At 38.4% G+C, this 23,939-nt stretch overlaps 1 protein-coding gene across 16 annotated transcripts in view; it reads right to left on the reverse strand.

Annotated features, from left to right (window-relative positions):
* The window catches only part of LOC122574658 (potassium voltage-gated channel subfamily H member 6), a 147,119-nt gene that overhangs the window by 54,195 nt on the left and 68,985 nt on the right, over positions 1–23,939 (reverse strand). For 15 of the 16 annotated variants that reach the window (XM_043742496.1, XM_043742499.1, XM_043742487.1 and 12 more), the window contains 4 exons: positions 21,985–22,153; positions 19,479–19,547; positions 17,076–17,197; positions 16,610–16,690 (listed from right to left, as the gene is read on the reverse strand). In XM_043742496.1, the coding sequence (XP_043598431.1) occupies positions 16,610–16,690; positions 17,076–17,197; positions 19,479–19,547; positions 21,985–22,153 (441 nt within the window). The remainder of the gene's footprint in view (positions 1–16,609; positions 16,691–17,075; positions 17,198–19,478; positions 19,548–21,984; positions 22,154–23,939) is intronic. The other variant, XM_043742491.1, reaches the window with a different exon arrangement.

Below are 23,939 nucleotides of genomic sequence, written 5' to 3' on the forward strand. Positions count from 1 at the left end.
TAATATGGAACGTCAAGGCCTACGCAGAGGCCTATCACGACAGTGCTCACCTACAGAATATTGAAATAATAATGGAAACAGTCAATTGTTCGTAGAACTTCCGAAGAGGCAACTTGTTGGAACGATTATTCCAATCATTACTGACCAATTCATATAACTGGCGATACGACCGATCTTCTGCGTGGAAAAAATAATTTCAAAGCATAGAATAAAATTGTTTCGTACTATACTTTCATCTCAAGGAAATTCCCTTTAACCAGTCAAGGGATATTGGCACATATGCATGCGTTTAATTTTTATTTAATTCATCCTGTTGATCCTGATAAACACCAAGATGCAATGACATGTACGATAGCTTCTTCAGGCATGCCAAGAGACGACAAAATAATTCGAGATACAAACTTTAGACAGATACGATGTAGAAAACTAAAAGGTAACTTTACCCTTCTCCGGCTTCAATAAATTCGTCGATGAAGAGATTAAGTAACTAGATATTTCATATATTTTACGCATTACGTATTAAGATTTACTGCAAGAGGATAAACGCAAATACAAGAATTGTACGAAGCTTCCCTGTTCGCTTTACAAGGCTTCTTCTTCTCTTAAGAAACGATCTTTCAATGTTCAGCAAGAATACTGGCTTCTTCTTTTATAAAGACGAATGAAAAGGAACCGAGTACTTCCATTAACCTGATATTTCCACGAAATCCTGAAACAGTAACGACACATCTCATCGCTTGAACGAATCAAAACGAAGCAAACGCCATCATTTTTTCCGCCAAATCTTGTGCAGTACCAACTGGCTGAGTGCAGCCGGTTGTGTATTTCCATTGCAAATTATGCGCTCCCAATTAAATTAAGTCAACGCAACGGTGCTTGCCCTATCAATGGTCCCGTCGACGTCGTTGAAACGCATAAATCACGCGATCTGGGTCGACCAGCCGTGGCTGACCTTGCCAGGGTGGCTGTGAATCCAGAAACATCGATAAACGCTAACCCAATTCAGGTACAATGCGAACGTACGAGTTATTATTTCTACCCCTTTCCTGTCAGCCATCGTTCGGAAGCTATACTCACAGAGTGGCTTACGAAAATATTTGCACACTTGCCATAGAAACCTTTCATGTACAGTCGATCACAAAAGTCTATATACAGTCCTTAGATATAAAATGTTGTGATAAAAAACGGCGGCAGGTTATGGCACCTATAGACCCTGCCTTTGCCATTTTTCGGTGCCTCGCTATTCAATAAAAATACATTTTATTCTACGACTATAACGAGCAATTCGCTCGTGTACCTTAAGAAAAATAAAGAAAACGTTGCCTTTTAAAAATGCACTTGTTACGAAATAATTTTTATTTCATATTTACGTAAATTTATTTCATTTTAATGCCCTCCTCGTTTTTCTATAAAGGTGCTCCTGTCCTTATTTTCTTCGCTGAATGTGTTAGTTCTAGGCCAGAGAAGTTTTAATCCGACATTGGTAAAAATATCAATTTTATGAATTTTGTTAAGACACGTATCGTCACAATGTAACGCAATTTATTCACTTTTATCGTTATTAAGAAGAAAGGAGTAAATGACAATAGCAGTGCCTTGAACTCGTCGCTACGTACGCCATAAATCTTTGCCTGCTGCATGTGACAAGACATAGCGCTCGTACGATCTGGCGAAGCAAAAAAGGATCTCAAATTTACGGCGACAAGAGAACAAGAAGGAGAAACTTACAAGTCCCTTCGCGTCTTCGCGTCACCTTCACGCTGAATATTCAATAGCGAGTTTGATACGGAATTAACGAGCTTCTTCTCGAGGTGCAGCGGCGTTTGACACGAAATTGGATGCATCAAGAGATTTCAGAATATTACTAGACACCAACGCTGTTAAAATATGTATTAGATACGCATATCTGTTCTAATATACAGTTTGCTCACGTAACTTCTTTCATTGGATTACGAAAGTAAGGATTAGGTTCGGATTAGGTTCGGATTAGGTTACAGCATGAGCTAGAGCGAATTAGAATAAGCAATTTGGGAATTTATATCGTATTTATAATCGGTGTATATATTTGTCTGAATAAATGTACCCTTCGAAACTGGAGAAATACAACAATATTTGAAATTGCTCGTCAAAGAAGCCTAGCCGTAAAATCCAAAAACAATATTTTCGTGAGACATCCTCGACAAAGATGATTCGTCAGTTAAATTAGTAAATTCCAATAGAAAATTCACAAAGTCTAATAATGGAACAGACGCGCAGTATCTCTAAATTTAAATCTAAGTATTCTAATTTAACGATAAAGGGATTGTGGTCATAAATCGCAAAGAACAATATCGTCGCGATCTCGAATCAAAAGAGCCGAAAATTAACAAAAACTGTAACTTAACAAAATCTGTAATTACCAATGGAGAATTCTCATGGAGATTCTCGCTATGGAGTGGCTCACCTGTTCAGCACGGGGCTTAATCTTCTCCTCCTGCTCCTTGGTGAGGTCCTCGACGAGATCGTGCAGGAGCCTGATGTCTTGGGGGCTGGGGGAGTCGACCCTGCCAGCCCCCACGCTCATCGCACTGTGAGGCGCCAGTTCACAAGAGTCGGCAGCCTCGCCCTCGGTACCCCTCTCGCTATCGTCCCCCCACCGATCTTTATGGGACCACTCCTGGTCACTGTCAGTCACCCTTTCGTCGTCATCGCTCATTTAGAGCATTCAGGCGGCTTTCAGATAAATCAGACTTTCGCCCCCAGTTTCTTTCACTGCTTATATAAACAACAAAGTGAAAACTCGCAGAATCTTTATCTCTGCTTTTGAATTAATCAATGGAACTATTTATTATTAGTCGACATTTCCTAGGAATATTGAGAACTTCGTCCAAAGTACTGTATTTCCATATATCTTCCAAACTCTTATTTCTTTGTGTAAATCGTATAGAATTATACTTTGGGTGATTTTTCCGCTGGGACTATCCGAATCCCTTTCTTTTGTCGATTTTTATCCTTAAACGAACTAATTAATTGTGCATTTTCGTGGTAGTTTTAAGACCCAAGTGATCCAATCGGTGAGCGAAACGCTAGAATATTATTTGAACGCTAAGTTCTTCGTGCTTCTCGACGATTTCGATATTCAACTCTTGATCAAACCATTGATATATTAGAATATCGTGAACATTAACTCGACTGAATAAAACTCCCTCGATAATTGACTGATTCTTCTTGTTCTACCGCTATACGTCTTATCGCGTGGATAATTCCTTGACAAGTTTAAACGATATCCCCTGGTAATTCCGTGACACGAACTACTTCCACGGAAAATTCGCACGATTCTCGATAATCCGGTTCAGTCCGATAGCAATCGTGCGCTGCGAGGTTTTTTGGGCTTCGGTTATTGTCGAGTTGAGCAGTGATCGTGCGGAACACTTGAGGAGAACCCGGCTTACTACAGGGTATTTATTGCCAGGGCGAAACACTCTCGTCGATATCGAACCACGAGGCTGCCCCTCCTTAAAACTAAACACTTACGGGAGTCGTTAAGCTGTTTACGAATCGAGAATCTTTTTACACGAGGAACGATTCTTCTAACGATTAATATCCTTTTGTTGGAAAGATTGGAAATATTTCAAACAATGTATCATTCATTTTATACTGAACAATTTGTTGAACAATTATCTTCTTCTCTATAAATGTCAAAAGCTTCTTCCAGATAAGAAGAACCATCAAACATAAGTTATTGTTCTGCCAATATTAAATAAGGGTTCCTAGGTGATCAATTTTTCTTCCTTAAATATCAAGTCGATGTGTCCAATTCTTCTTCCTTGTCACTTTTCGTTAGGAAATCCCTCAGCCGTAGTTTATTATCCTTTTTATATTGAACGGTCTTTTGAACAATCAACTTTTCTTTGTTAAAAATTCCTCTGCAACGAGGAAATTCTTCCAACGAGGGAAATGTAATTTATTGTTAGTTCTAAGTTAAACAGTTCTTTCAACGAACAAGTTTTCTTCGTTAAATATCAATATTTTCCAGTAAGGAAATCTCTCAAACATGACTTATTGTGCGTTTTATGCTGAGTAATCCTCCCAAGGATCAGTTCTTCTTTGTCAAATACAAAATAAATTTCTCTTTAATAAGGAAATCTTTCAAACGTACCTTATTAAATTGATATGGAATTCTTTCTCTACTTCGCTTCGAATGAAGAAATTCTTCAAACTAGTCATCCCTCGTTACTTATCATTCGTTCTACACTGAACAATGTTAGGTATCCAATCAGTATTAAGTCTCTCATCTATCCCAGTAAAAAACTTCTTCAAACATGTCTGAACATTTGTCATACACGACACAGTCTTTTTAATAATCGAATAGAGCTAAATGCTTATTCTGTTTCATTTCCAATGAAGGGATTTCTTCCAACTTACTTTAATACTGCGTATTAAAAGCAAATCCTTCCTTCGTTCCACAGCAAGCAAGAACAAGTCAAACATGACTCATCGCCCATTACATGCTAAATAATACAATTGTAAACTTTCCATTAAATGTCGAAATGAATCAAATTCCTGGTGTGTTCCATTTCCAATAAGGGAATTCCTCGCGGTTCGAGCAAACGCTGCGTCACGCAACAGAGTATTCAGCTGATAATCGAACCGATGGTATGGAAAGGGGATTGGAACGCGCGTCCACGCATCGAATTTCCCGCGGCGAGTATGCGGAAGACGCACCGTGTATTAAAACAGCTGCCTGACCGCGAGAAAGTCCAGAAACACTATATAGATTAACATCGTCCAACGCTTAACTATTCGAGCTACTATAATTATTATTTTTCATGATTTACATAACTCTGTAATTATATACAGTAAGTAAAATAATTAAATGATATGCATTTGATAATTGTCCATTTTTGACTATATTTCTCTATGCGAAATTGTCATGAAATTTTGGTAATCATTTTATCGTGAAATTTAAATATAATATTCTCCTCTACAAAAACTATGATATGTGAAATGATTCACTTTAAATAATGCCATTTACGAAAGAAGAAACACCCGCCGTTAAATGATATTTTTATTTCTATTATATAAACACGTTACTTAAAAAACAAATAATTGTTATAGGTAGCTAATATTGTAATCAAGAATCCTTAAGGATTTAGAAACTTGAAAAGAAACAGAAATTAGTTGATAAAAAATAAATTATGATCGAAGTTATGACTGTTTTTCAGTCAGACAGCCTTTTCTAAACACTATCCGACGCCTGGCGTCGAAGTTTCGCGGACGACATTGCGTTTCGGTGGTGACAACGCGCGCGTCACTGCACGCGTTCTTGGTGCACGCGGCCACCCTCGAATACGCTCGATTCTGCGCGGCTCTCGCCACATGAAAGTGGGATTTAAGCTGAGAAATAATGTAACACTTAGTACCAGTCTTCTACTCAGATATAAGTGTATGTGTGTGTGTGTGTGTGTGTGTGTGTGTGTGTGTTAGAGCGAGTGGGCGGGCGCCTGGTAGTCAACTGCAATCGCACGTAAAGCGAAGGTATAGCTAGGTGGTTACGACTGCGACGCAAGGACGCCTGTCATTGATCACTTCGTGGCTATGACCTTCGTTGGTTACCTCGTGAAACCGGAGAAATTATTTCATGTGGAGACAAGAAACGCGGGAACACTCTTTAGTAGTTTAAATCATCGTATAGTCCGGCTCATATAACGAAGTCATTTATTAATCTATACTGGCATTGATTAATGTCTTGGGATACAGGACATTTGTATTATATTTTTGAGATTATGCAGTATGAGAAAAATGACGAGTCGTGATTAAAAGTTTTCTTTATGAGTAGAATATGCAAGTAGGGCAACTGAAACTATCAGTCACTGTAATATTTCAATGCATTGGAAAATGAAAGGAAGAAATTAGAAGTGTTTCGTTTATAACAATAAGAACTATGAATATATTAATTAATATTTACGAGTAGAATTGAGAACCAGAGGAGTTGGAAATTTTAGTTACTATTATATCTTAATAGAATGGAAAATGAAGAGGAGAAAAATTAGAAGTACTACAAATAAAATGTTTATTTCAGTAAACTGTATGAAATGTTTTAGATGCTTTAGTTCACTGTCACGATGCAAGAAAAGATTGTAGAAGTTCTAGTATTTCAAAATTGAAAAGAATTTGCTTCATCTCACGACTGATTTTACTTCGTGGCACGGATTATAGAAGATTGATAATGTGTCTGAAAGGAAGAATCTGAGCACATACACGTATCGGCAGGGTTGAGAATCCTTTCAAGATTTTCCTTTAGGGGTGAAGATCGATAGACGATCAATGAATCGAACTGTCCATTTTGTAGTGTTTCATTGAGAATTTCATTATTAATGAATGTAATAGTGTACCTATACTTGTTTGACTGTAGAAGGTTGTTTATGAATTTTCATTGAGTGAATAATAGAAAGGTTGATTAATGTACTTGTTTGATTAATCGATGGGTCGTATTGATGGGTGAATTATTTTTCCAACAGAAAAGTTGATTTACCTTTAGTTGTTTGATTAACTAAGAAAAAATTGAGGAGTTGGTCATGCAAAAGGAAAGAATAATTTTTAATCAAATTGCGATTAACCTAATGATTAACACTTTAGAAGCTATAAAATTAAAAATGATTAATGTTGAGGGAATTCTGTGAGAATGTGTATTAGTAGAAATTGACGAAGATGTTCATTCCTCTGCGTGTCGTTGTTACGAACATCGACATTGAAGTTGATAAACTGGGAATTAGCGACATATAATAAATGTTTAAAAAAAATAAATGTTTTAAATGACTATAGTCGACTTCGATCGAGTAGTTTCACAAGAGATGCAGCGTTTTATTGATTTTTCGAAAACTTGCGCTAACCTTATGCAATTTCGTACTGCCCGTAATAACTCAGTCTGTCTAAGAACACATCATTCTACTACGTGCCCTGTTACATCTTTAAGAGTTACGTCAAAAGCAGAATCTTAGAAGACAATTCACTTTCAGAACCTTGTAAACCAGAGAACAAATTTCCATATAAAAGTATGATATACTTTTGATACTCAAAACAGAAAATACTGAAGAGTATATAGATCAATGATACAAATGTTCATAATATATTAAAACGTATATACACCAAATGAAACAGAGAAGAAACTTCCACATAAAAATATAATTCAACCAAGACAAAAGTATAACAAAATATTATAAGACCCAATAACAAGTACACGTATTTACAACTAGGGGTTGCAATCCCGCGTTATTTTCAATCCCGTGGGAGTGCGGATTTGGTCGTTAGACATTTTGTATTATACATTTAAGGAGACAATATTTAATAAGGAAACAAATTTTATTTACTCAATTACGGCAAGTTGCATGCCCTGTACGTAACAAAGTTGTTGATAGCAAAGCATCAGTCTAACAAATTTTCCCATCATATTTGCTCTATCAGTAGTTGTATCAATAATTTCATCTTCAATATCTAGATCAAAGACCTTCGGACATCCTTCAATTACGTTGGCGCAATGCTCTGTCGTGCGTGAATTACGGATTCCATCTAAATCAAGGTTAAAGTGTTCCTCTTTATAATGCACATCGATGTTTCAGTATATTTGATTCCTTTCGAGATGCCCCTTCGTCGAATGTTAATGAAAACATTTGGTTTTCTCCTCGAAGTTTTGCCAATTTATTTTTCATATTAGCCTGTATAGGATCTGAGAACGCAATAATTCTCGATATTATTGTATTAGAAGAAGTTTGAAGCATAAAACCATTTTTCAGAAACAAATATTTCAAGTTCGTAGATTTACAAAGAACATCGAAAGAGAAACCATCTTTAGCAATCATTCGAGATATCATTTTTTCCATGGAATTTCCTGTAACGAAGGAATTGTCAATTGTTTTGGCCTTTCTCTTTTGGTATTACATTCTCGTAATTGTCGAGGATCTGCGGCTGGGACGCTGTTTTCAGCAATTCGAGGAATCCTCTTTCCTCGATCGGTGACTTAATTTTAAAATTACAGGACACTTCAAACATTTGGCACTTTCAGTAGTATCACTTTTCGCGAAATAAGCCCAAAGAGGTTTATTGGTATTCTCTTTCTCATCGTCACGCATGGATTCTTTACTGGATGACATATTTTGTTCGTACTAATAATATCAATTAGAAATTAATAAATTACAATTTAAGAGGCTCGCCCTCTGACGCTTCTGCAGTCAATCGCGGTCCTCTTACCAGAAGGTTCGTCATCTTCCTCATCTTTCTGCCAGCCAGATCCTTCCACAGCATCCTTATCACTCTACGCGAGCCATGGAGCACCATGACGTCGTGTGATCGGTTACACGTGCGTTCCTGCTAACTCCGAACTTCGAAACTATAATATTCGCGCCTCTTAGAATTCACCGGCCACAATTAAACGTCCACGACTCTTAGAATTCGTCGTTAAACCTATGGATATCGATAGCCGAATGGCCCTTGAAAGATCTTGGCACGTGTGGTTGCGACGCACACTATGCTGCAAACCTTGCGGAATACCGCGGTTCCTATCTAACGTTATGCGGCTCCAAAAAATGACGCGGGATCCTGCCTTACGGGATTGCAAACCCTTTTCACAACCTATACATACGACTAAAATGCAATACTTGTTAAATACTACTTAAAAGTATTGTATACCACTTAAGAAGATTATTCCCAAAATAATTATAAACAAATAACCAATCATCGAACAGAGTTCAGAAAGCGTATCGTCTTCGAAAAACTCTTTTCAATTCGATACAAGCGCGAGCTCGGTCTGACCACTGACTGGCAGCGTCTACTTCGTGTCACTGTCGGCGATGAACTATCAAAGTCGACTCCTTGCTAACCGATCCAGGTGCAGTTCCTTATATAAGAGACTCCGTCCCACTATTTGACCATTTGAATGCGACAGTTGTGGCGCGGGATAGGACACAAAAGAAACGTGGAAACATTCTTCCGGCTTCTCCACCCCTCGTTGCATCTGGTTTCGGTTACCAAGGTGTCTCCTCTCCGGCGTATATTTTGGCAGGTGGCCCGCGTATCCGATGGAGACCATCGATTTTATTCGCGAAAGGAAAGTGGACCTTCCGTGGACGCATTTGGCACGGAATACCGTGTCTCCTCGTGTATTTAAAGAGCTTCCCTTCTAGAATAACCAACGAACGCGACAGCCTACTAAGCAATCTCGTTAGCACCGTATCAGTCGAGGTCTAATTCGACTCCTCCTTCCCTTCCGTGTCCCAGATTTCCGTCTTCCGCTTAACGTGGGCGCGGCCATTTTAAATTCTGTCCACGGGGATGCAAATTGGGATTTAGATGGGGCACCCTCCTCGAATTTAAATCGATGGTTTCTTTGATCAAGGGTGCCAGGCAACTGGACGGTGAGATTGGAAATTAAAAGTCTCGATGTTGTATCGTAGCTAAATGGAAAAATTTGAAGTAGTTTGGATTATTCGTGTTTGAAAGCTTGAACGCGAATTTTTATATTGGGTGAACATCGACCACTCTGATTCTTTATTTTAGCTGCTAAGTTTGAAGAGGTTAATGGAATCCTTGATATTTGATGAATAACGTGACCGCGTCGATAATACGTTATCACGTACGGTCACTGACAACTTTATCCGCGGTTATTGATTGCCAATGCCTGCCGTAGAACCTAATTTGGAACACGGTTCTTCGTTTTCGTTATTCCGACTCTGGATAGCTAGGTAAACTTTCTTTCAAAGGGCAAGGTAATGGAAAATTACCGCCATTTTGTCAGCACCGTTCTCGATTCAACGCGATTCGTTACGCGTTCGTAACGCGCGTCGCGAACGCTCGAAACACGTGGGAATGCGAGTATGTCACGGAACGCAATCGTCAATGTTCAAAATTTCCTAACTACCAAACGACCTAAAAGTCGAAAACCATCGAATCTACAAAACTACTTCTACGATTACCGTAATTACATATTATCGTAATTCTAAATTCCATACTTTTTCCGTTTTTAAATTTCATCTCGACCAAACGAGAGAACCTAGCCATCTATCAAAATTATAAAGTTAATGCATGGTTAATTATGTAACGATTATCTAAACATCGTGCCTCTAAAAGTCACTGTTTCGCTAAAACCTTTTGAAAATCTTCAAAGGAAGCACGCGTCGTTCAAGGAGGGTGTCTTCGCCCAAATTTCCCCGTGACAAAATCTCGATCTCCTTATGTGATAAAATCGAGCTTTCCAATGATCCAAGAAACATAGAGTGCACATTCACAACACGATCATCACGTAGGTTCACATTCGCGCGCGGTCATAATTGTTCGTATCCTTCGGCCTGTAGTCGCCCTGACTGTCTCCCATCCCCGATTACTTTTTCGTTGAAATCGATCGATGATCGCGACAAGCCGCGACCTATCTCAACCTGACATCCAATCGACCGTGTTCCGGACGGAGAGCGATCGCCGGTACCCGACAAACGAACGCTCTTCACGTCCTGATGATGTGGTTTCGAGGGGTTGACAACGAACAAGCACGTAATGACGCGACGCGGCGTTTCCTTTCGAGTGTCATCGATCAATGCGATCAAAGCGGGATAACGATTCCCGGTCAGCACTCGATAAACTTCTGCGTGACTTCACCTCCTGTTTTTCCTCGACCCTCCCCTCGATGTACCAACCCTCTTTCTCCCTTGTTCGATGAAAGGCGCGCCACTTGGTGCTCGAACCGCGACGAACCCTCTCGTGATGGAAACACGCGTTCACGCGCCACCCGGCCTTTTTCAGTCTTATTCACCGTTTACATGTGCTCTGTGATCCTTCAGGGGCGATGTGGACGGAGTGGCGAACGGTGTAACCTGCCGGGCAGGACGGGGGATACTGCGCCACTGACAATAGCGCCTTCTATCGGCGAGCCTCTACCAGCCACCCCCTTTCTACCTGCCCCTCTTTCCACACCATCCTTATCTCGCGCGAGCTCTCTCTCTCTCCCTCTCTTTCTTTCTTTCTCTCTGTCTGTCTCTGTTCGATCAAGAAGGTTCGTGTTCTCTATTTCGCTTCGCTAGTCGTCGACTTGTCTGTCCTTTGCCCTCGTATCGTATAGGATGGGGATTCTCAACGTGAGATACGGTCAAATTTTGGGGGCTACGCCGTAAGAGATTAAAAGTTGTATTTTAGAAGATTTGGTAAATTGTTGTTGCCTTGTTCGAATTGTAATCTTGTTTTCGTGTAATACGTGTAATTCATGAATACGAAATTTGATATAAGTACAATAGCGGACAGAAGGAAGTTCAAAGTTGCTAAGTATAATTTATATGCGCACATATTAGGAACTTTCGTGCTAGATATTTTGCATCATGATGCCGATATAATGATAGTATATTTATTCAGTACTCTTATCAAGTACAATATGATTTTATACGATTGCGACATTTTCTATGCTACTTATATTGAAACTGTCTTTTGTCTGCTAATGTATATGTATACGTGTTTCGTTGCGGTTGTTACACCATAGCTATAGGTTTATCTATCTACACAAGGGGGTACATGGAGTATAAAAGGTTGACAACCACTGGCGCAAGATATATTTCGGTTTCTGTCTTCGTTTCTCACTTTCTCTTTCCTTCTCTCTCTCTCTCTCTCTCTCTCTCTCTCTTTCTATGTACTGGTACCATGATGTTCCTCTTCACGATTCCCTGGTTTTGTTTCTTTATCGCTTTTTACCTTTTTTCTATCTTCTTCCTTTTTGCTGCAGTTTTATTTTATCGAGATTCTCTGCGTCATTCTAGTGAAAATATTTTATACTTTTTTCCCTTCTTTATCGGGAATTTGTTCCCAGGCTTTTTGGAAGCAGTTTTGTTATATTACGTGCTGGTTTCAGCACAGAATTCGTTCCGTTCAGTTGCTCGATAGCTTTAGAGGGATTCCTTCTGTCTGATTAACACGAGCCTCATTCCACTACCTTATTGTTCATTCAAAATAAGCATACTGTTCTTCTTCCGCTAATTTTCGTTCTCGTGAAAGTATTTAATATTGCGTGTTGTTTTTAACGAGATTATCTTTGTTCAGGGAGGGTGTGATTACGTGGCAATACCTCTGGCTTGTTAATTAATCTACCTTTTGAATTTCGTGATGAATTATTTACGGTTCAGAGATAACACATACTCTTTAAGGTTGGCTTTTCATGAAGGAACATGATTATCCCCCATTATATGCTTCAATTATTCAAAATAGCTGAGTGCTAGAACTTTTCTCATGAAATATTTAGATTTAAATTTCCTAATACACGAATTAAAAAGTAATTGCCAGGGATAAAGTTACAAGAAAATCCTTATAACAAACCTCGTTAGAAATATTCCTAAACGAACAATCGGCGAGATATAGTTCATTAACGACAGCATAATATTCTACACCTTACTGGAAGAAAATCTCCTATAAATTCAACTGGTCAAATTTCCTGACAGACGACCATAAATGTTATCGTCGAATTTTATACAAACATTGCTTCACTCCTTTCAGAATAGATATTCAAAAAATACTTGATTTTTTATTTTAAAAATTTGTATTTTTTGGCGAAGAAAATTTTGCCGAGTATTCAAATAACTTGATAAAAGACTATAAATATTAACAACATAATAATAATAATAATAATAATAATAATAATAACAGTAATAATAAACACGATGCTTATTTTCAACTTTCCAATTACAAAAAGTTCGATCTAAATCGCGGAAGAAAATGATTAGTTTCCTAAACCGTCAATTGAATTTCTCGATCAGGAACGAATGATTTGCGCGAACAATGAAATATTTCTACGGTTATTAAGGGATTTCCAAGATCGGATCTCTTTGTAAGCGGCAACAATAGGCGTGTCTTTAATTCACCGTAATAATTTCCGCGACATCATCGTAACGCTGTTCGAGACTGGAGAAAACAGGCGCAGTATCGGTTATCGATATTGGCGGCTTCGAGTTCGCCCGATGTAAATAGCTTTGGCTACGATGATGAGCTTGGTCGATTGAACGTCGGGACGAGGAAAAACCACTGCCAGTCCAAATGCAATTCGGGCTGGTTGCTACGTCTGCACATAGAACATTCCTGATAGGATGAAGCACTTACGAACCAAGGCACACCGTGTATCGGCCACTGCTATCACAAATTGCTACTACAAGAAAATTAACCGAATGAATAAAAAGTCACTTACAGAAACTTGTAGGTATTTCTGCAATTTTATAGATATTTTTGGAACGTTGAAGCATAGTTTGAAAATGTTTGTATTGGAAAAGAGAAGAGCATATAACTTTTAATATGAAGCTTGTTACCATGCAGCTGAGTTATCGAGGATCGTAGTTTCAACAGAATCGTACTGAGAAAAAGAAGAATAGAGTTTTACAGGTTGCTAACAGAAATTGTTTCAGCGGATTTGTATTCGTGAATTTTTTGGAAATGGAGCGTCACCCTGATGTGAACACGATTTTAATTTTTGGAAGGAGGAGAATAGAAAATCATATATGATGTATTTTATTTTACTTGATTTTTATTTTTCTAATTGGAAGGCTAGAATAATTGTGTTTGTTCCGAGTTTGACAGATATATGTAGAAGATTTGTCATCTTTAGTACTAAGTCATTCCTGCGACTTTAAAAAGATGAAGCTTCGAGTAACCATATATATATGTATAAGTAATTGTTCTACTTGGGAGTATAACGTTGGACATTTTTCAAATTACCCACTATTCCTCCAGAGCCTTATGATCTTTTATCAGTGATAAATTGTCCTTTTTAAGCCGCATCGCGCCGTCATATCGCGTTAAGTAGTAAAAGTACCGTAACTGCGGCCATATGTATCGATTACGAACAACTGTCTGGTAGTCGTGTATGCACTTTCAGAAACTCGGTTAAAAGGAAACTTGCGAAACTTTATATTAACACGTGTCTGACTATTATGCGATAAAAAAAGAAGCTATTCTTCAATACGAAATTATCTGAATCTTGGCATATATCAAAGAACAAAGTGCTCTTTCAAATTCCTCAAAAATGAAGAAAGCATTGAAGAAAGAACATATCGTTGATGTTTATTTCAACTTGATGTTAACCACGTCATCCACACGTGTCTATCCATTACACCATAGAAAAGTATTCAACACAAAATTATCTAAAATTTTACCATACATCGTCCCTCCCAAATTCTTCGAACTTAGGATATCCATGGAAGAAAATTATTTCGTAAATTTTTATCTAGAAATTTTCAGAGAATAATTTCATAATTTAACAAATTTGACACGCGTGTCGAGGTAACTGCATTTGCCACGAGTTGAAGAGCTCGGAACATTTGACCCTCTACAGGTCGATAAGCATGTTGACGAAGGTATCGTCGCTATTTCAAACAGGGAAATTGTTTAAAGGCCGGCGTCCCTTAAGCGAGACCGATCAAGTGGCTTCTCTATCCGTCCATCCTCGACCGACGAGGAAAGCAATGACGAGAGTGTGCAAAGTATAAGTCGACACTTGATCGCCGATGAGAACTCCGATCTTTGTTCCCCAAGTGTGAGTCAACTCGTGGACTGTTCTCGTCATCCGAGGGAGTTATAAATTATTCGGCAACCTGTCGTGTAATGTGGTATCGATTTCTTGGCCTGTACTTGTCACCTGGTTTCGCTAACAGTGTTTACAGATAGTTCAGAATTTTAATTAGTAGGCGTTAGATGCCAAAATATTTCCCTCCCTTTTATAAAATACACCTACTCTTTAGTATTCAGATAATAAAATATAATTACAAAATTTCTATTACTTTACACATATATCCGTTTTTATTTAATACTTTCGTGTTTCTAGCTTGTTTGTGGTGTGAATTTTCCCAGAAACAATTGTATACCTAGAGCTCTTTTTAAATTAGATTTGTTATCACGTGGTAGTTTGCGAAGGAAATTACGAGAAACTTTGTTTATTGCAAAAATTTTCTTCCGCGAACTATCGAAGGAAAAAAGTGTTACGGTGGCATAAAATCGGCATTATTTTGTGGAAATCCAGCGCGGGGGATTCCCGCCCCCAAGACTGCGGCGTAGACCGATTGGCGCCAGCCAGGGCTGTGTTACCACGGGGTGTCATGGTAAACGCTGCATTACTCTGTCACATGATTGGCAACAACGCTAAGAATTTCGTTCGAAACAACTACGTGCTTCTTTCGAGACCTAGAAACTATAAATAGTAATACTAGGTCAGCATTTTTCTCAAGAAATGCTCCTGCTATAAATTTTCTCAAATAACACATAACTCACATGCACCAAAAAATATTAACATTTATATTTCAAAAAATAAATTCCTTCCATCAACAAAATTTATTCCACATCATAGACATCCATGAGAGCAAAAGAGTGAATAAATAAACGACGCTACAAGTTCTTCCACATGACTAACGAAGTAATGCAGAACGCGTCAAGAATTCCAAATGACCTAGATCGAAAATTCGTCTTTTTCCTTTGTGAACGAAATTTCTTGGCAAATATAATCTACGTATTATTCTTCCTCCATTATACATCATCGTCCTCAAATAAAATGTCCCCAAAGTTGAAGAGCTTCTCCATCTTCTGTTCATTTAAAGCGCAAACGGATCAATGCTTTAATCTCCTATGGAATCAGTAGAATAAACCGATTTATGTCAGGCAGAGAGTATGACTTGTCTTAAAACATGTTCTAATACCACTGACGTGGATATTTAAAAAAAAAAAAGACAGGTTCACCGACAGTCAGACGGTAAAAATAAGACAGTAGCTTAGAGATCTCCTATTTTCAGTGAAATAAGATGAAATATGTCGGGCAAATATGCGGTCGCCTGGGAAATAGACGGTGCATGTCGATCAAACGAGGCCACAGTAGAATAGGACAGTGGCTCGCAAACAACTATCTATCGAATAACACTAGAATGGTCTTTCGAATGTTCTCTCTGTTAATCAAGTCTCTTTACGGCTTATTAAGTAATTTTTAACACAAATGAAACCTCTAGGATGGTTTTGTATACAAAATTCACGCCTGAGGTGTGTATCAAGTACTCGGAAACTTTACGTCGATCTTATTGAAAGCTAAATTCACTTTTGTCGTCTATAGTCGAAGTTCATAACGCGCTCAGAGAAAACTGGGATCTTTACTCCGTCCGAAACGGTGCGTCAGAAAGAAATTTACTAGCTTCGTTCTTTGCAAGGAAACTTTTCATTCTGAGTAAAACGAAACGAGCCTCTTTGACGAATTAAAAGTTTCGCCTACAAACAATGGACGTACCTATCTCCTAGTGTCTGTTTCGAATGAAAAAGTCTTAGACAAAGGACATGGAAGAAAGAAACGACCAAGAAAATTCCGCTTGTCCCTGAGATCAGAACGTATCCTGAGAGAAACTTTGATGACGTGACTCTATCTGAAGTCGAAAGCATCACGCGAGAATGTTCCCTTCTCGCCAAAGTTCCAAGGCGAGGATTGCGGTTCGCATATAAATTCGCAGTACCTTCGAGCTGACTTTTATCCAACTTTCCTATAAGCCGTCATATCGTATGTGGCTTTATCGGTTTCCAACTCGTGCGACCAGCTGATGATCAAGAGACATAGAAAACCCACAGGAATTTGCGGCGAAACGTGGCTTACCTGGGCTACCTTTTCCCCCATGTTCGACGTGTGCATGGCTCCTTGGAAGTATTTCGCAGATCCATTGTCCTGCAAGGAAAACTGGAACACGAAATATGGGGGTTGAAATTGAAAATTGTATTTGCCAAAAAACCATATTTGTATTTAAAAGTATTATTGGTTTTTAACTCTTGAAGACTATCGTGAGTGAAACTTCACTCTATGTGAATTTTGCCTTAACATTATCGATCTGTGATAACATCATCGCAATTTTTATTATTGTTTTCTATCATTTGAAAATTGCAAAGAGAGCGAGAAACATTTCCTACGTTTCACAGACTAGAGGTTTTAAAATTCAGTACATTGTCAATCGGTCTGAAATTGTCTTTTGGAATTATTACAGTTGCCATTTTTTTTGTTCTAAAGTCGAATATGGTCTTCAAAAGTTAATTGAAAAATTAAGAGAGTGGTGAAATGATTTACTCACTTTGTGTTTGATGGAATCGGGTCCTATCTGGCTGAGGGATGGCGACTTCCGGTCTTTGGTCCGCCATTTTTGCAAGTCACTTTCGGACGCAACACCAGGAAAGATTTTCGAATGTTTAGTTGCTAGAAACACAAATTCACGCGTCAGACGTTGCAACTGATTTCGGTCTACTTCATATTCATTATCCTATTATATCGTTACAAAACTATACGTGTGAAATACAGGCTCGATTAAATCAAAACTATCCAACGTGTCTCGTAAACTTATTGATAACGTGACAAATCTGGCGTACTAACGTATATTCGCGCGATTAATTTGCCAAACTTCGGTGCACAATACACTTTCTTCTGTTTTATAAAAGCTTTCGAGGCGCAGAAAATAAAGTAAAAGAAAAAATAATAGAAAAATCGATCGATTCGAACGTCAATGAAACGAACTATACACAGAGGGAGAGAGAGACAGAGAGAGAGAGAGAGAAGGAGAGCGAGATCTGAAGGAAAGAAATATGGCGTGAATTGAACTCGCTGATCGATGCACGATGTTTCGTCTGAGCAAGTCTGTTACAAACACCAATTACAACCACACGCACTAAATCTAATTGTAAAATGTAAAAATACGTGATGTACGGATGCACACAGAGATAATTTCGAAAATCGACGACTATTTTACAAAAATAACGATTCCAACAAATGGTTCAATACAAGATGTGGACTAAAAGAAGAAAATGATGGCCAATGTAGAGTTCACAGTGGCTCATGATAGTACTTGTTTTATACGAAACATTTCCAAGTTCCATTTGTACTGTAATGAGACACGATTGTCGTGATTATATCGGTAAACTTTGAAACAAATCTGAGGACGTACATGAAAACTGTTAGATATACAGTGCGAGTATATAACTTGGTAGGAATCACCGAACTATTTAGACAGTCAATTATTCATAATTATTAATATACCTGAATATTCAGAAGGACCATTTTTGATTCCAAATCGTACCAATATGATTAACGATAGTCGTGTCTCGTTGCGATGCTAATAAAATTTCAAACTGTTTTATATAACACTCGATACATGCGTTAAAGTCTTCTGTGATAATTATTCGACTGCTTCGATGAGCCACCGTATGTACTGTATAGGTAGGAGATGAAAAAAGAAAAGATGAAAAAACCAACCAACGATAAAACCGAGCCTATATCTCGATCTAAAAGCGTTAAGATAGTGTGTTCGTTAACGGGTTAGTCAATTCGCACTAGAAGCTGCATACCTGTGAAAAAAAGATCGTTTAAATGTTTGTAAAAGACCGTGTAATTATTTTTAAAGATGACAAGGCGATAATTGCTACGCTCAAATATTATGTATATTTATTTATAACATTTGTATATATGTAATATAGATATACACAGAAGACAAGGGAAGTATGGGTATCGTATTCTGTTGATGATTTTTACAATGAATATCGTGGTGATTTGTTGTTTATTTTCGGATATGCTCTCCTAGACCGTTTCCATAAATATTTAGGGAAACTCTCCCCGGAAAAAGATTAAACGATTATTTTGTAGTGAATGAGAAGAAACGAGAAGGTATGTGAAGCCGTGTGTAGAGAAAATAATTCAGCCAATTGTCTTGCTCCATCGCGAATAAGTAAGCGTTAAACTAACAAAGTTCGTCTCCCATGCTTCGGTCAGCCTTGCGTACTCGATAAACTCTCCCGACAGTCCCGTTCTCGACACAGGGATTTATCTGGACCAAAAGTATTTCCAGGTTCACCCTCAATCGCCGACGACGACGCCTCGCCACTTTTCGTACTCGTACGGTTTTGTTGGAGCTCGTAACTCGAAAGACTTACGCGTCTCTATGGAACCACGCGCGTGATCCTCCGCGAGAATGATTACTTTCAGCGTTAGAGAGAAGCTTGTTCCAGACGAGGGTGGACTACATTCCGGGACGCGGGAGTACAAAATGGCTGACCGAGCGATGCTACGGTGCTCGTCTTGTAAATAGTAACGGCAGAAAGATACGAAAGAAAAAGAAAGACACAGAGAGACAGGAGAGGAGGGAAGAAGCAGGACGAAGGATAGGATAGGAAGGTGACGCGTTTGTTAGAGAAAGAGAGAGCTTCACGGGTATACGAGACATAATATATATATATATATATATATAACAGAGAGAATGTAAACGAGTAATTGAATGGTATATAGATGGTGGAGGCAGTATAAAAAATAGGCCTATGAAAGCTCAATCGGACAACGGTTACGTTATCTCTGGAAAAAGCTCATGACCAAAAAAAGAAAAAGCCGCAAGCGCTTGGTAAGTTGTAAAAGGGGTGCAAACTCGTCCGGCGCTCGGTCGGTTAAAAAGAAAAAACCAAAGGGGTAGCAGACAGGCTGCACCATCCTGTTTTACCTTCCGTGAGATTATCGACTGTCGCTGGCCGTCGTTCGAGGGTGACGTGTTCGCTCCCTCGGCCCGCTACTAAAATACGTTCACTGTGGTTTGACTTTTGGATTTTACAGTTTTCCTATTTTGTTTCGTAATCGAGGGTTTTACTTATAGTTTCGATGGCCTGATCCGGAAACGGAGGGCCACACGCGAGGAAATTTGGAGAAAAAACGGGAAATGATCGACGACAAACACGCGGCTCTTCCTCCGATCTTCACTCCGGGGGTAGTAACAGGGGGGTTGCACTCGGTCAACAGGCGCCAACTCGCGTCGTTTTACCGAGGCACTACTCGGCCGCGGATCTTTCGACTTCCGAGCTTTTCTCGATCGTTGACAGATAGCGAAGTGGCGTCAATCCAACCTTTCTTTCGTTTTTTATTACAATTTAAGGGTGATTTAAAGAGAACTATGTATGTAACAAAGAATTTATTGATAATATCGTTTGGTCTGATTATGGGAGCCTGGATCTACTTCGATTGATTATAGAACTTCTACCGCTAAATCTTATGATATCTCGTTGTAATATTGACTTACAGTCGCATAAGTATTTGTCCATTTACCACGCTCGAGTTTTTCAACACATTACGATGTCTCGATCAATTTTTTATTCTTGTATAACAATTACGAATTCATAGAAATGTTACCTTCTTCTATATCGATAAAGAGTAACCTCTGTGCTTTTGATTTTAATTTTATGAACATATAATGGCTTCAAAAATTATATTCATGTATCAAAAATATTAAATTTTGTATCCTTTAATAACGCCTATCATATGACTACACAAATTTGACATTATTAAAATGGAACATAGAAAGGAATAAAAAAAAGCATCATTGGCAAATAAAACTATATGCAAATACTTTTTGTAGTAACTACATGTCTATGCTGCGTGTATGTTAATGTAGTGTTAATTGGATGAATACTTATGGCCTACTTGTGTCATAGAGTTTGAAATTTCACATTTAATATTATTTTGTCCAGACATAATCAATTATGAAGCACGGATAATGTAGGGACTATAAATTCTTGTAAGGAAGCATCGTGACGAACGGGAGCGATAATTCCGTCACGTGAAAGCTTCGGCTCGCAAACGGAGAGACACGCGCGGCCACTATCTGTCAACATTCGCGACACGAAACATCGCATGCGGCAGTATTATGTTCTACATCGTTAATTGCAATTTCGCCGCAATAGCTACGCGTACATCCGCATTCGAGGCGTTTAAACCATAGACAGGCTCGGTGGAAACTTTGATCTGTTGCCAAAGCGAAAAGACGAGCCGAAATAATGGACAGTAGTTCACGAAGGTATCGGAACACTTTTATCACAGAAAATTTTCACGTTAATGTTATATATGTTGCATGAGACATTTTGAAATTTTATTAGCACCGTAATGAGATAAGACTGTCGTGATCGTATTGGTAATATTTGAAACCAATCTGAAAACGTACATAGAAATTACAAGATACGTATTCGAAAGATGATTATTATTGCATTATCGCGCAATTTAATAAAAAAAAAAAAGTATACAGCGTGCGTGGTCATTTTAAACATATAATAAGTGTTAAGCAAGAATATCGAATATCCCATTGAATATTGAGACCTTTCAATAAATATTTTTGAGAAATATTTATTAATATTTATATATTTTTAAATATTTATGAGAAATAACAAAATTTTTAAATACACACAACGAGTACATAAAATGTACATAATCCGCGAAAATATGTACGATATTCGAGGTACAATATTTTTAATAATATCTAGTGGGTAAAATAAATATTAGCTGCGGTTCTATTTCTTTAATATTATTCATAGAAATATGAATTGACATAAATATCCGTAGTATACCTATTAATATAATCGATAATTGATCGTTGAAATACTTTCATGATCTCTGCGAAATATATACTTGCAGGAAATAACTTGTAACTTCTATACTTATTTCAAAATTCACCAATACGATTATGATAGTTACAATAAATCTTACAATGCAATTATTTTATGTGCATCCGTGGGAACTTAGCCCTGTCTATCATCGTCATGTATATTAATAAAGGTGACATATACGTATACAAGAATGTTCCATATAAAACACGTATAATAATATTCATAAAAGAATTCTGTGAGTGTTCGAATATTTTCATGAATAACTGTACGCTCTCGACGAGACTTTCGTCGCACGATCTACTCGTTCCATATTACAACGAGCATCGAGATCGTGGTTGGAAAGCAAAGTCGGTGTCGCTTCTCTTCCGTTCGCAGAACGATAGGATAACACTATGGAGCGAATGCAACACCTAAAGAAATATTCTGATCGGTTGTCGAGAAAAGGAAGCCGCCGTTCCACAGAGAAAGCTCGAGCTGATACGTCAAGAGGCAACCCACGAAATACCGAGAAAAAAAAAGATACGAAAAACAGAAGGAGCGAACGAGCAACCGGAGGAAATCGGACGTGTGGTTACTTACAAACGCTGCAGGTGAGGCTGCGACACGGCGCCCTCGTCGTTTCCGGTTTCACCGCCCTCCTCGAGATCGCGTCCAAACTGGCTGCGTGCGACACGCTTCGAGAAGGTCCCTCGGCGCCTCCAGCCGATGAAAAGTTCGCCCCCTCCCAAATTCCGGATTTTTGGGACACCTGAAAACACCAATAACAGTCCGTACAAAATTGTATATTTAATGTTCTGAGTCTATAACTTTTGAGTTAATGAAACAAATTGTATTCGTTAAGTGCCTTCATAGCGGAGATAATTAATTAATAATTTAAAGACATTTAAGAACATAATTCCGTTATTACGTTAAATGCTGTGATATTTCATACTGCACAAGTTTGACTTTATCCGTGCCAGAAACCAAAATTGAGTTTTAAGATGTCGGAACTTGGCTCGAACGACTTGAAATGAACGAAACTGATAATCATTTAACTGACTCAAATAACCATATCTTGCTGTACTATTGCATATGGTGTTGCGTACTCTTGCAAGAGCTGAAAATACGAATAACGTTGCATTACAAGTCTGAATCTTGTGCAGCTACTACCGAGTCCAAGCTATGTACCCTTGACTCGGACTTCCGTTTCACGTGACAGCCGGCTGGAATATCGTTAGCATCGCGTACACTCCTGCGACACGATCGATACCGGACGTGTTTTGAAGCGGGTGCACGCGATCAGGCTGAATTTACCCAGGGTTCGGCGAGGGGCTGGGGCTGAGGGCACTTCGGGGTTGAGGGCATGGTTTAAGGCTAAGGCTCGTTCACGATGGCGGAAGATATTGAGGGGAGCGATGCCGGGACATTGTTATAAATGATGCGGATCCTTTCAATCTCTACACGAAACAAAATGCAGCGAGCTCTCCCTGTGATGGATATCATAAACACATGGACATGAATATCATAATATTTTTCTAGGAATTCCTTCGTCATGAAGTTTTTCTAGTTTATCACCGAGAAAACTGTTTGACATAGGAATCTAGTTTGAAATTACGAAATGTATAAACGTCGATCGACTTAAAATAAATTTAACGAAGATCGGAGAAGAAGATGGTGTAAAAATAACGAAATGTAAAGGTAATACATAGGGAATGTTGTTGATGAAATCGGGGATTGGATTTTTATCCACGTACGAAACAATATATCTTGTGTTTTATCAGAAATGGATATGCATATTATATCATTTTCCTAGAAAATTCATCATTATGAAGTTCTTCTACTTCACCACAAAAGAAACTATTACTTTAAGCGTTATTTTACTTTGCTTTTTGCATAAAACTCGTTCGACTTAATAACGATCGAGAAAAAGGATCGTTTAAGAGTTACGATACTACGTAGCAACTTAGTCTTAGATTACAAAATACAAATAACCGCGATCAGTGTAAGCTGGCGTTAACAAAAATTGAAGGAGAAAACCATACTAGGGTAATGAAGTACAAAAGTAATGTACTGGAAGTTGGAAAGCTCGGGGACTGAATTACAATTCATAAATGAAAGAAAATATCGCAGGTTTTACCATCAAGCGTTTAGATTTAACTATGCACGTTACATGATTTTCCTAGAAATTTCTTTCCTAGCAATTTCCCCGTCGTTCTTCCACTGTGCGTCATCAAAAACTGCAGTTTACCTTTAAATTATGAAATTCATTTGGAACAAAGTGTCAAGAATAATTGGAATATTTAAATGGGATGATTTAAGGACGATGGGATGTAAAAATAATGCGGAAGAAGTGTCGTTGACGAGTCTCTAAAATTCGAGGATGCTCGTGGGAATGGACAATATTCCCGATATGTTCCGGTGATTCAGTTAACTCGGTTCGATGGCGCGACCAACGTCCATTACCTCCGGCCATCCGGGGGATGCTTGTGAAATTGAAATGGATGGAAGGAGTAGGCGCGATGGGTGGTTTCGTCCCTGATGCTTCGAATGACACT

The sequence above is a fragment of the Bombus pyrosoma genome, linkage group LG14, assembly GCF_014825855.1.
Source record: "Bombus pyrosoma isolate SC7728 linkage group LG14, ASM1482585v1, whole genome shotgun sequence".
Classification (NCBI taxonomy): domain Eukaryota; kingdom Metazoa; phylum Arthropoda; class Insecta; order Hymenoptera; family Apidae; genus Bombus; species Bombus pyrosoma.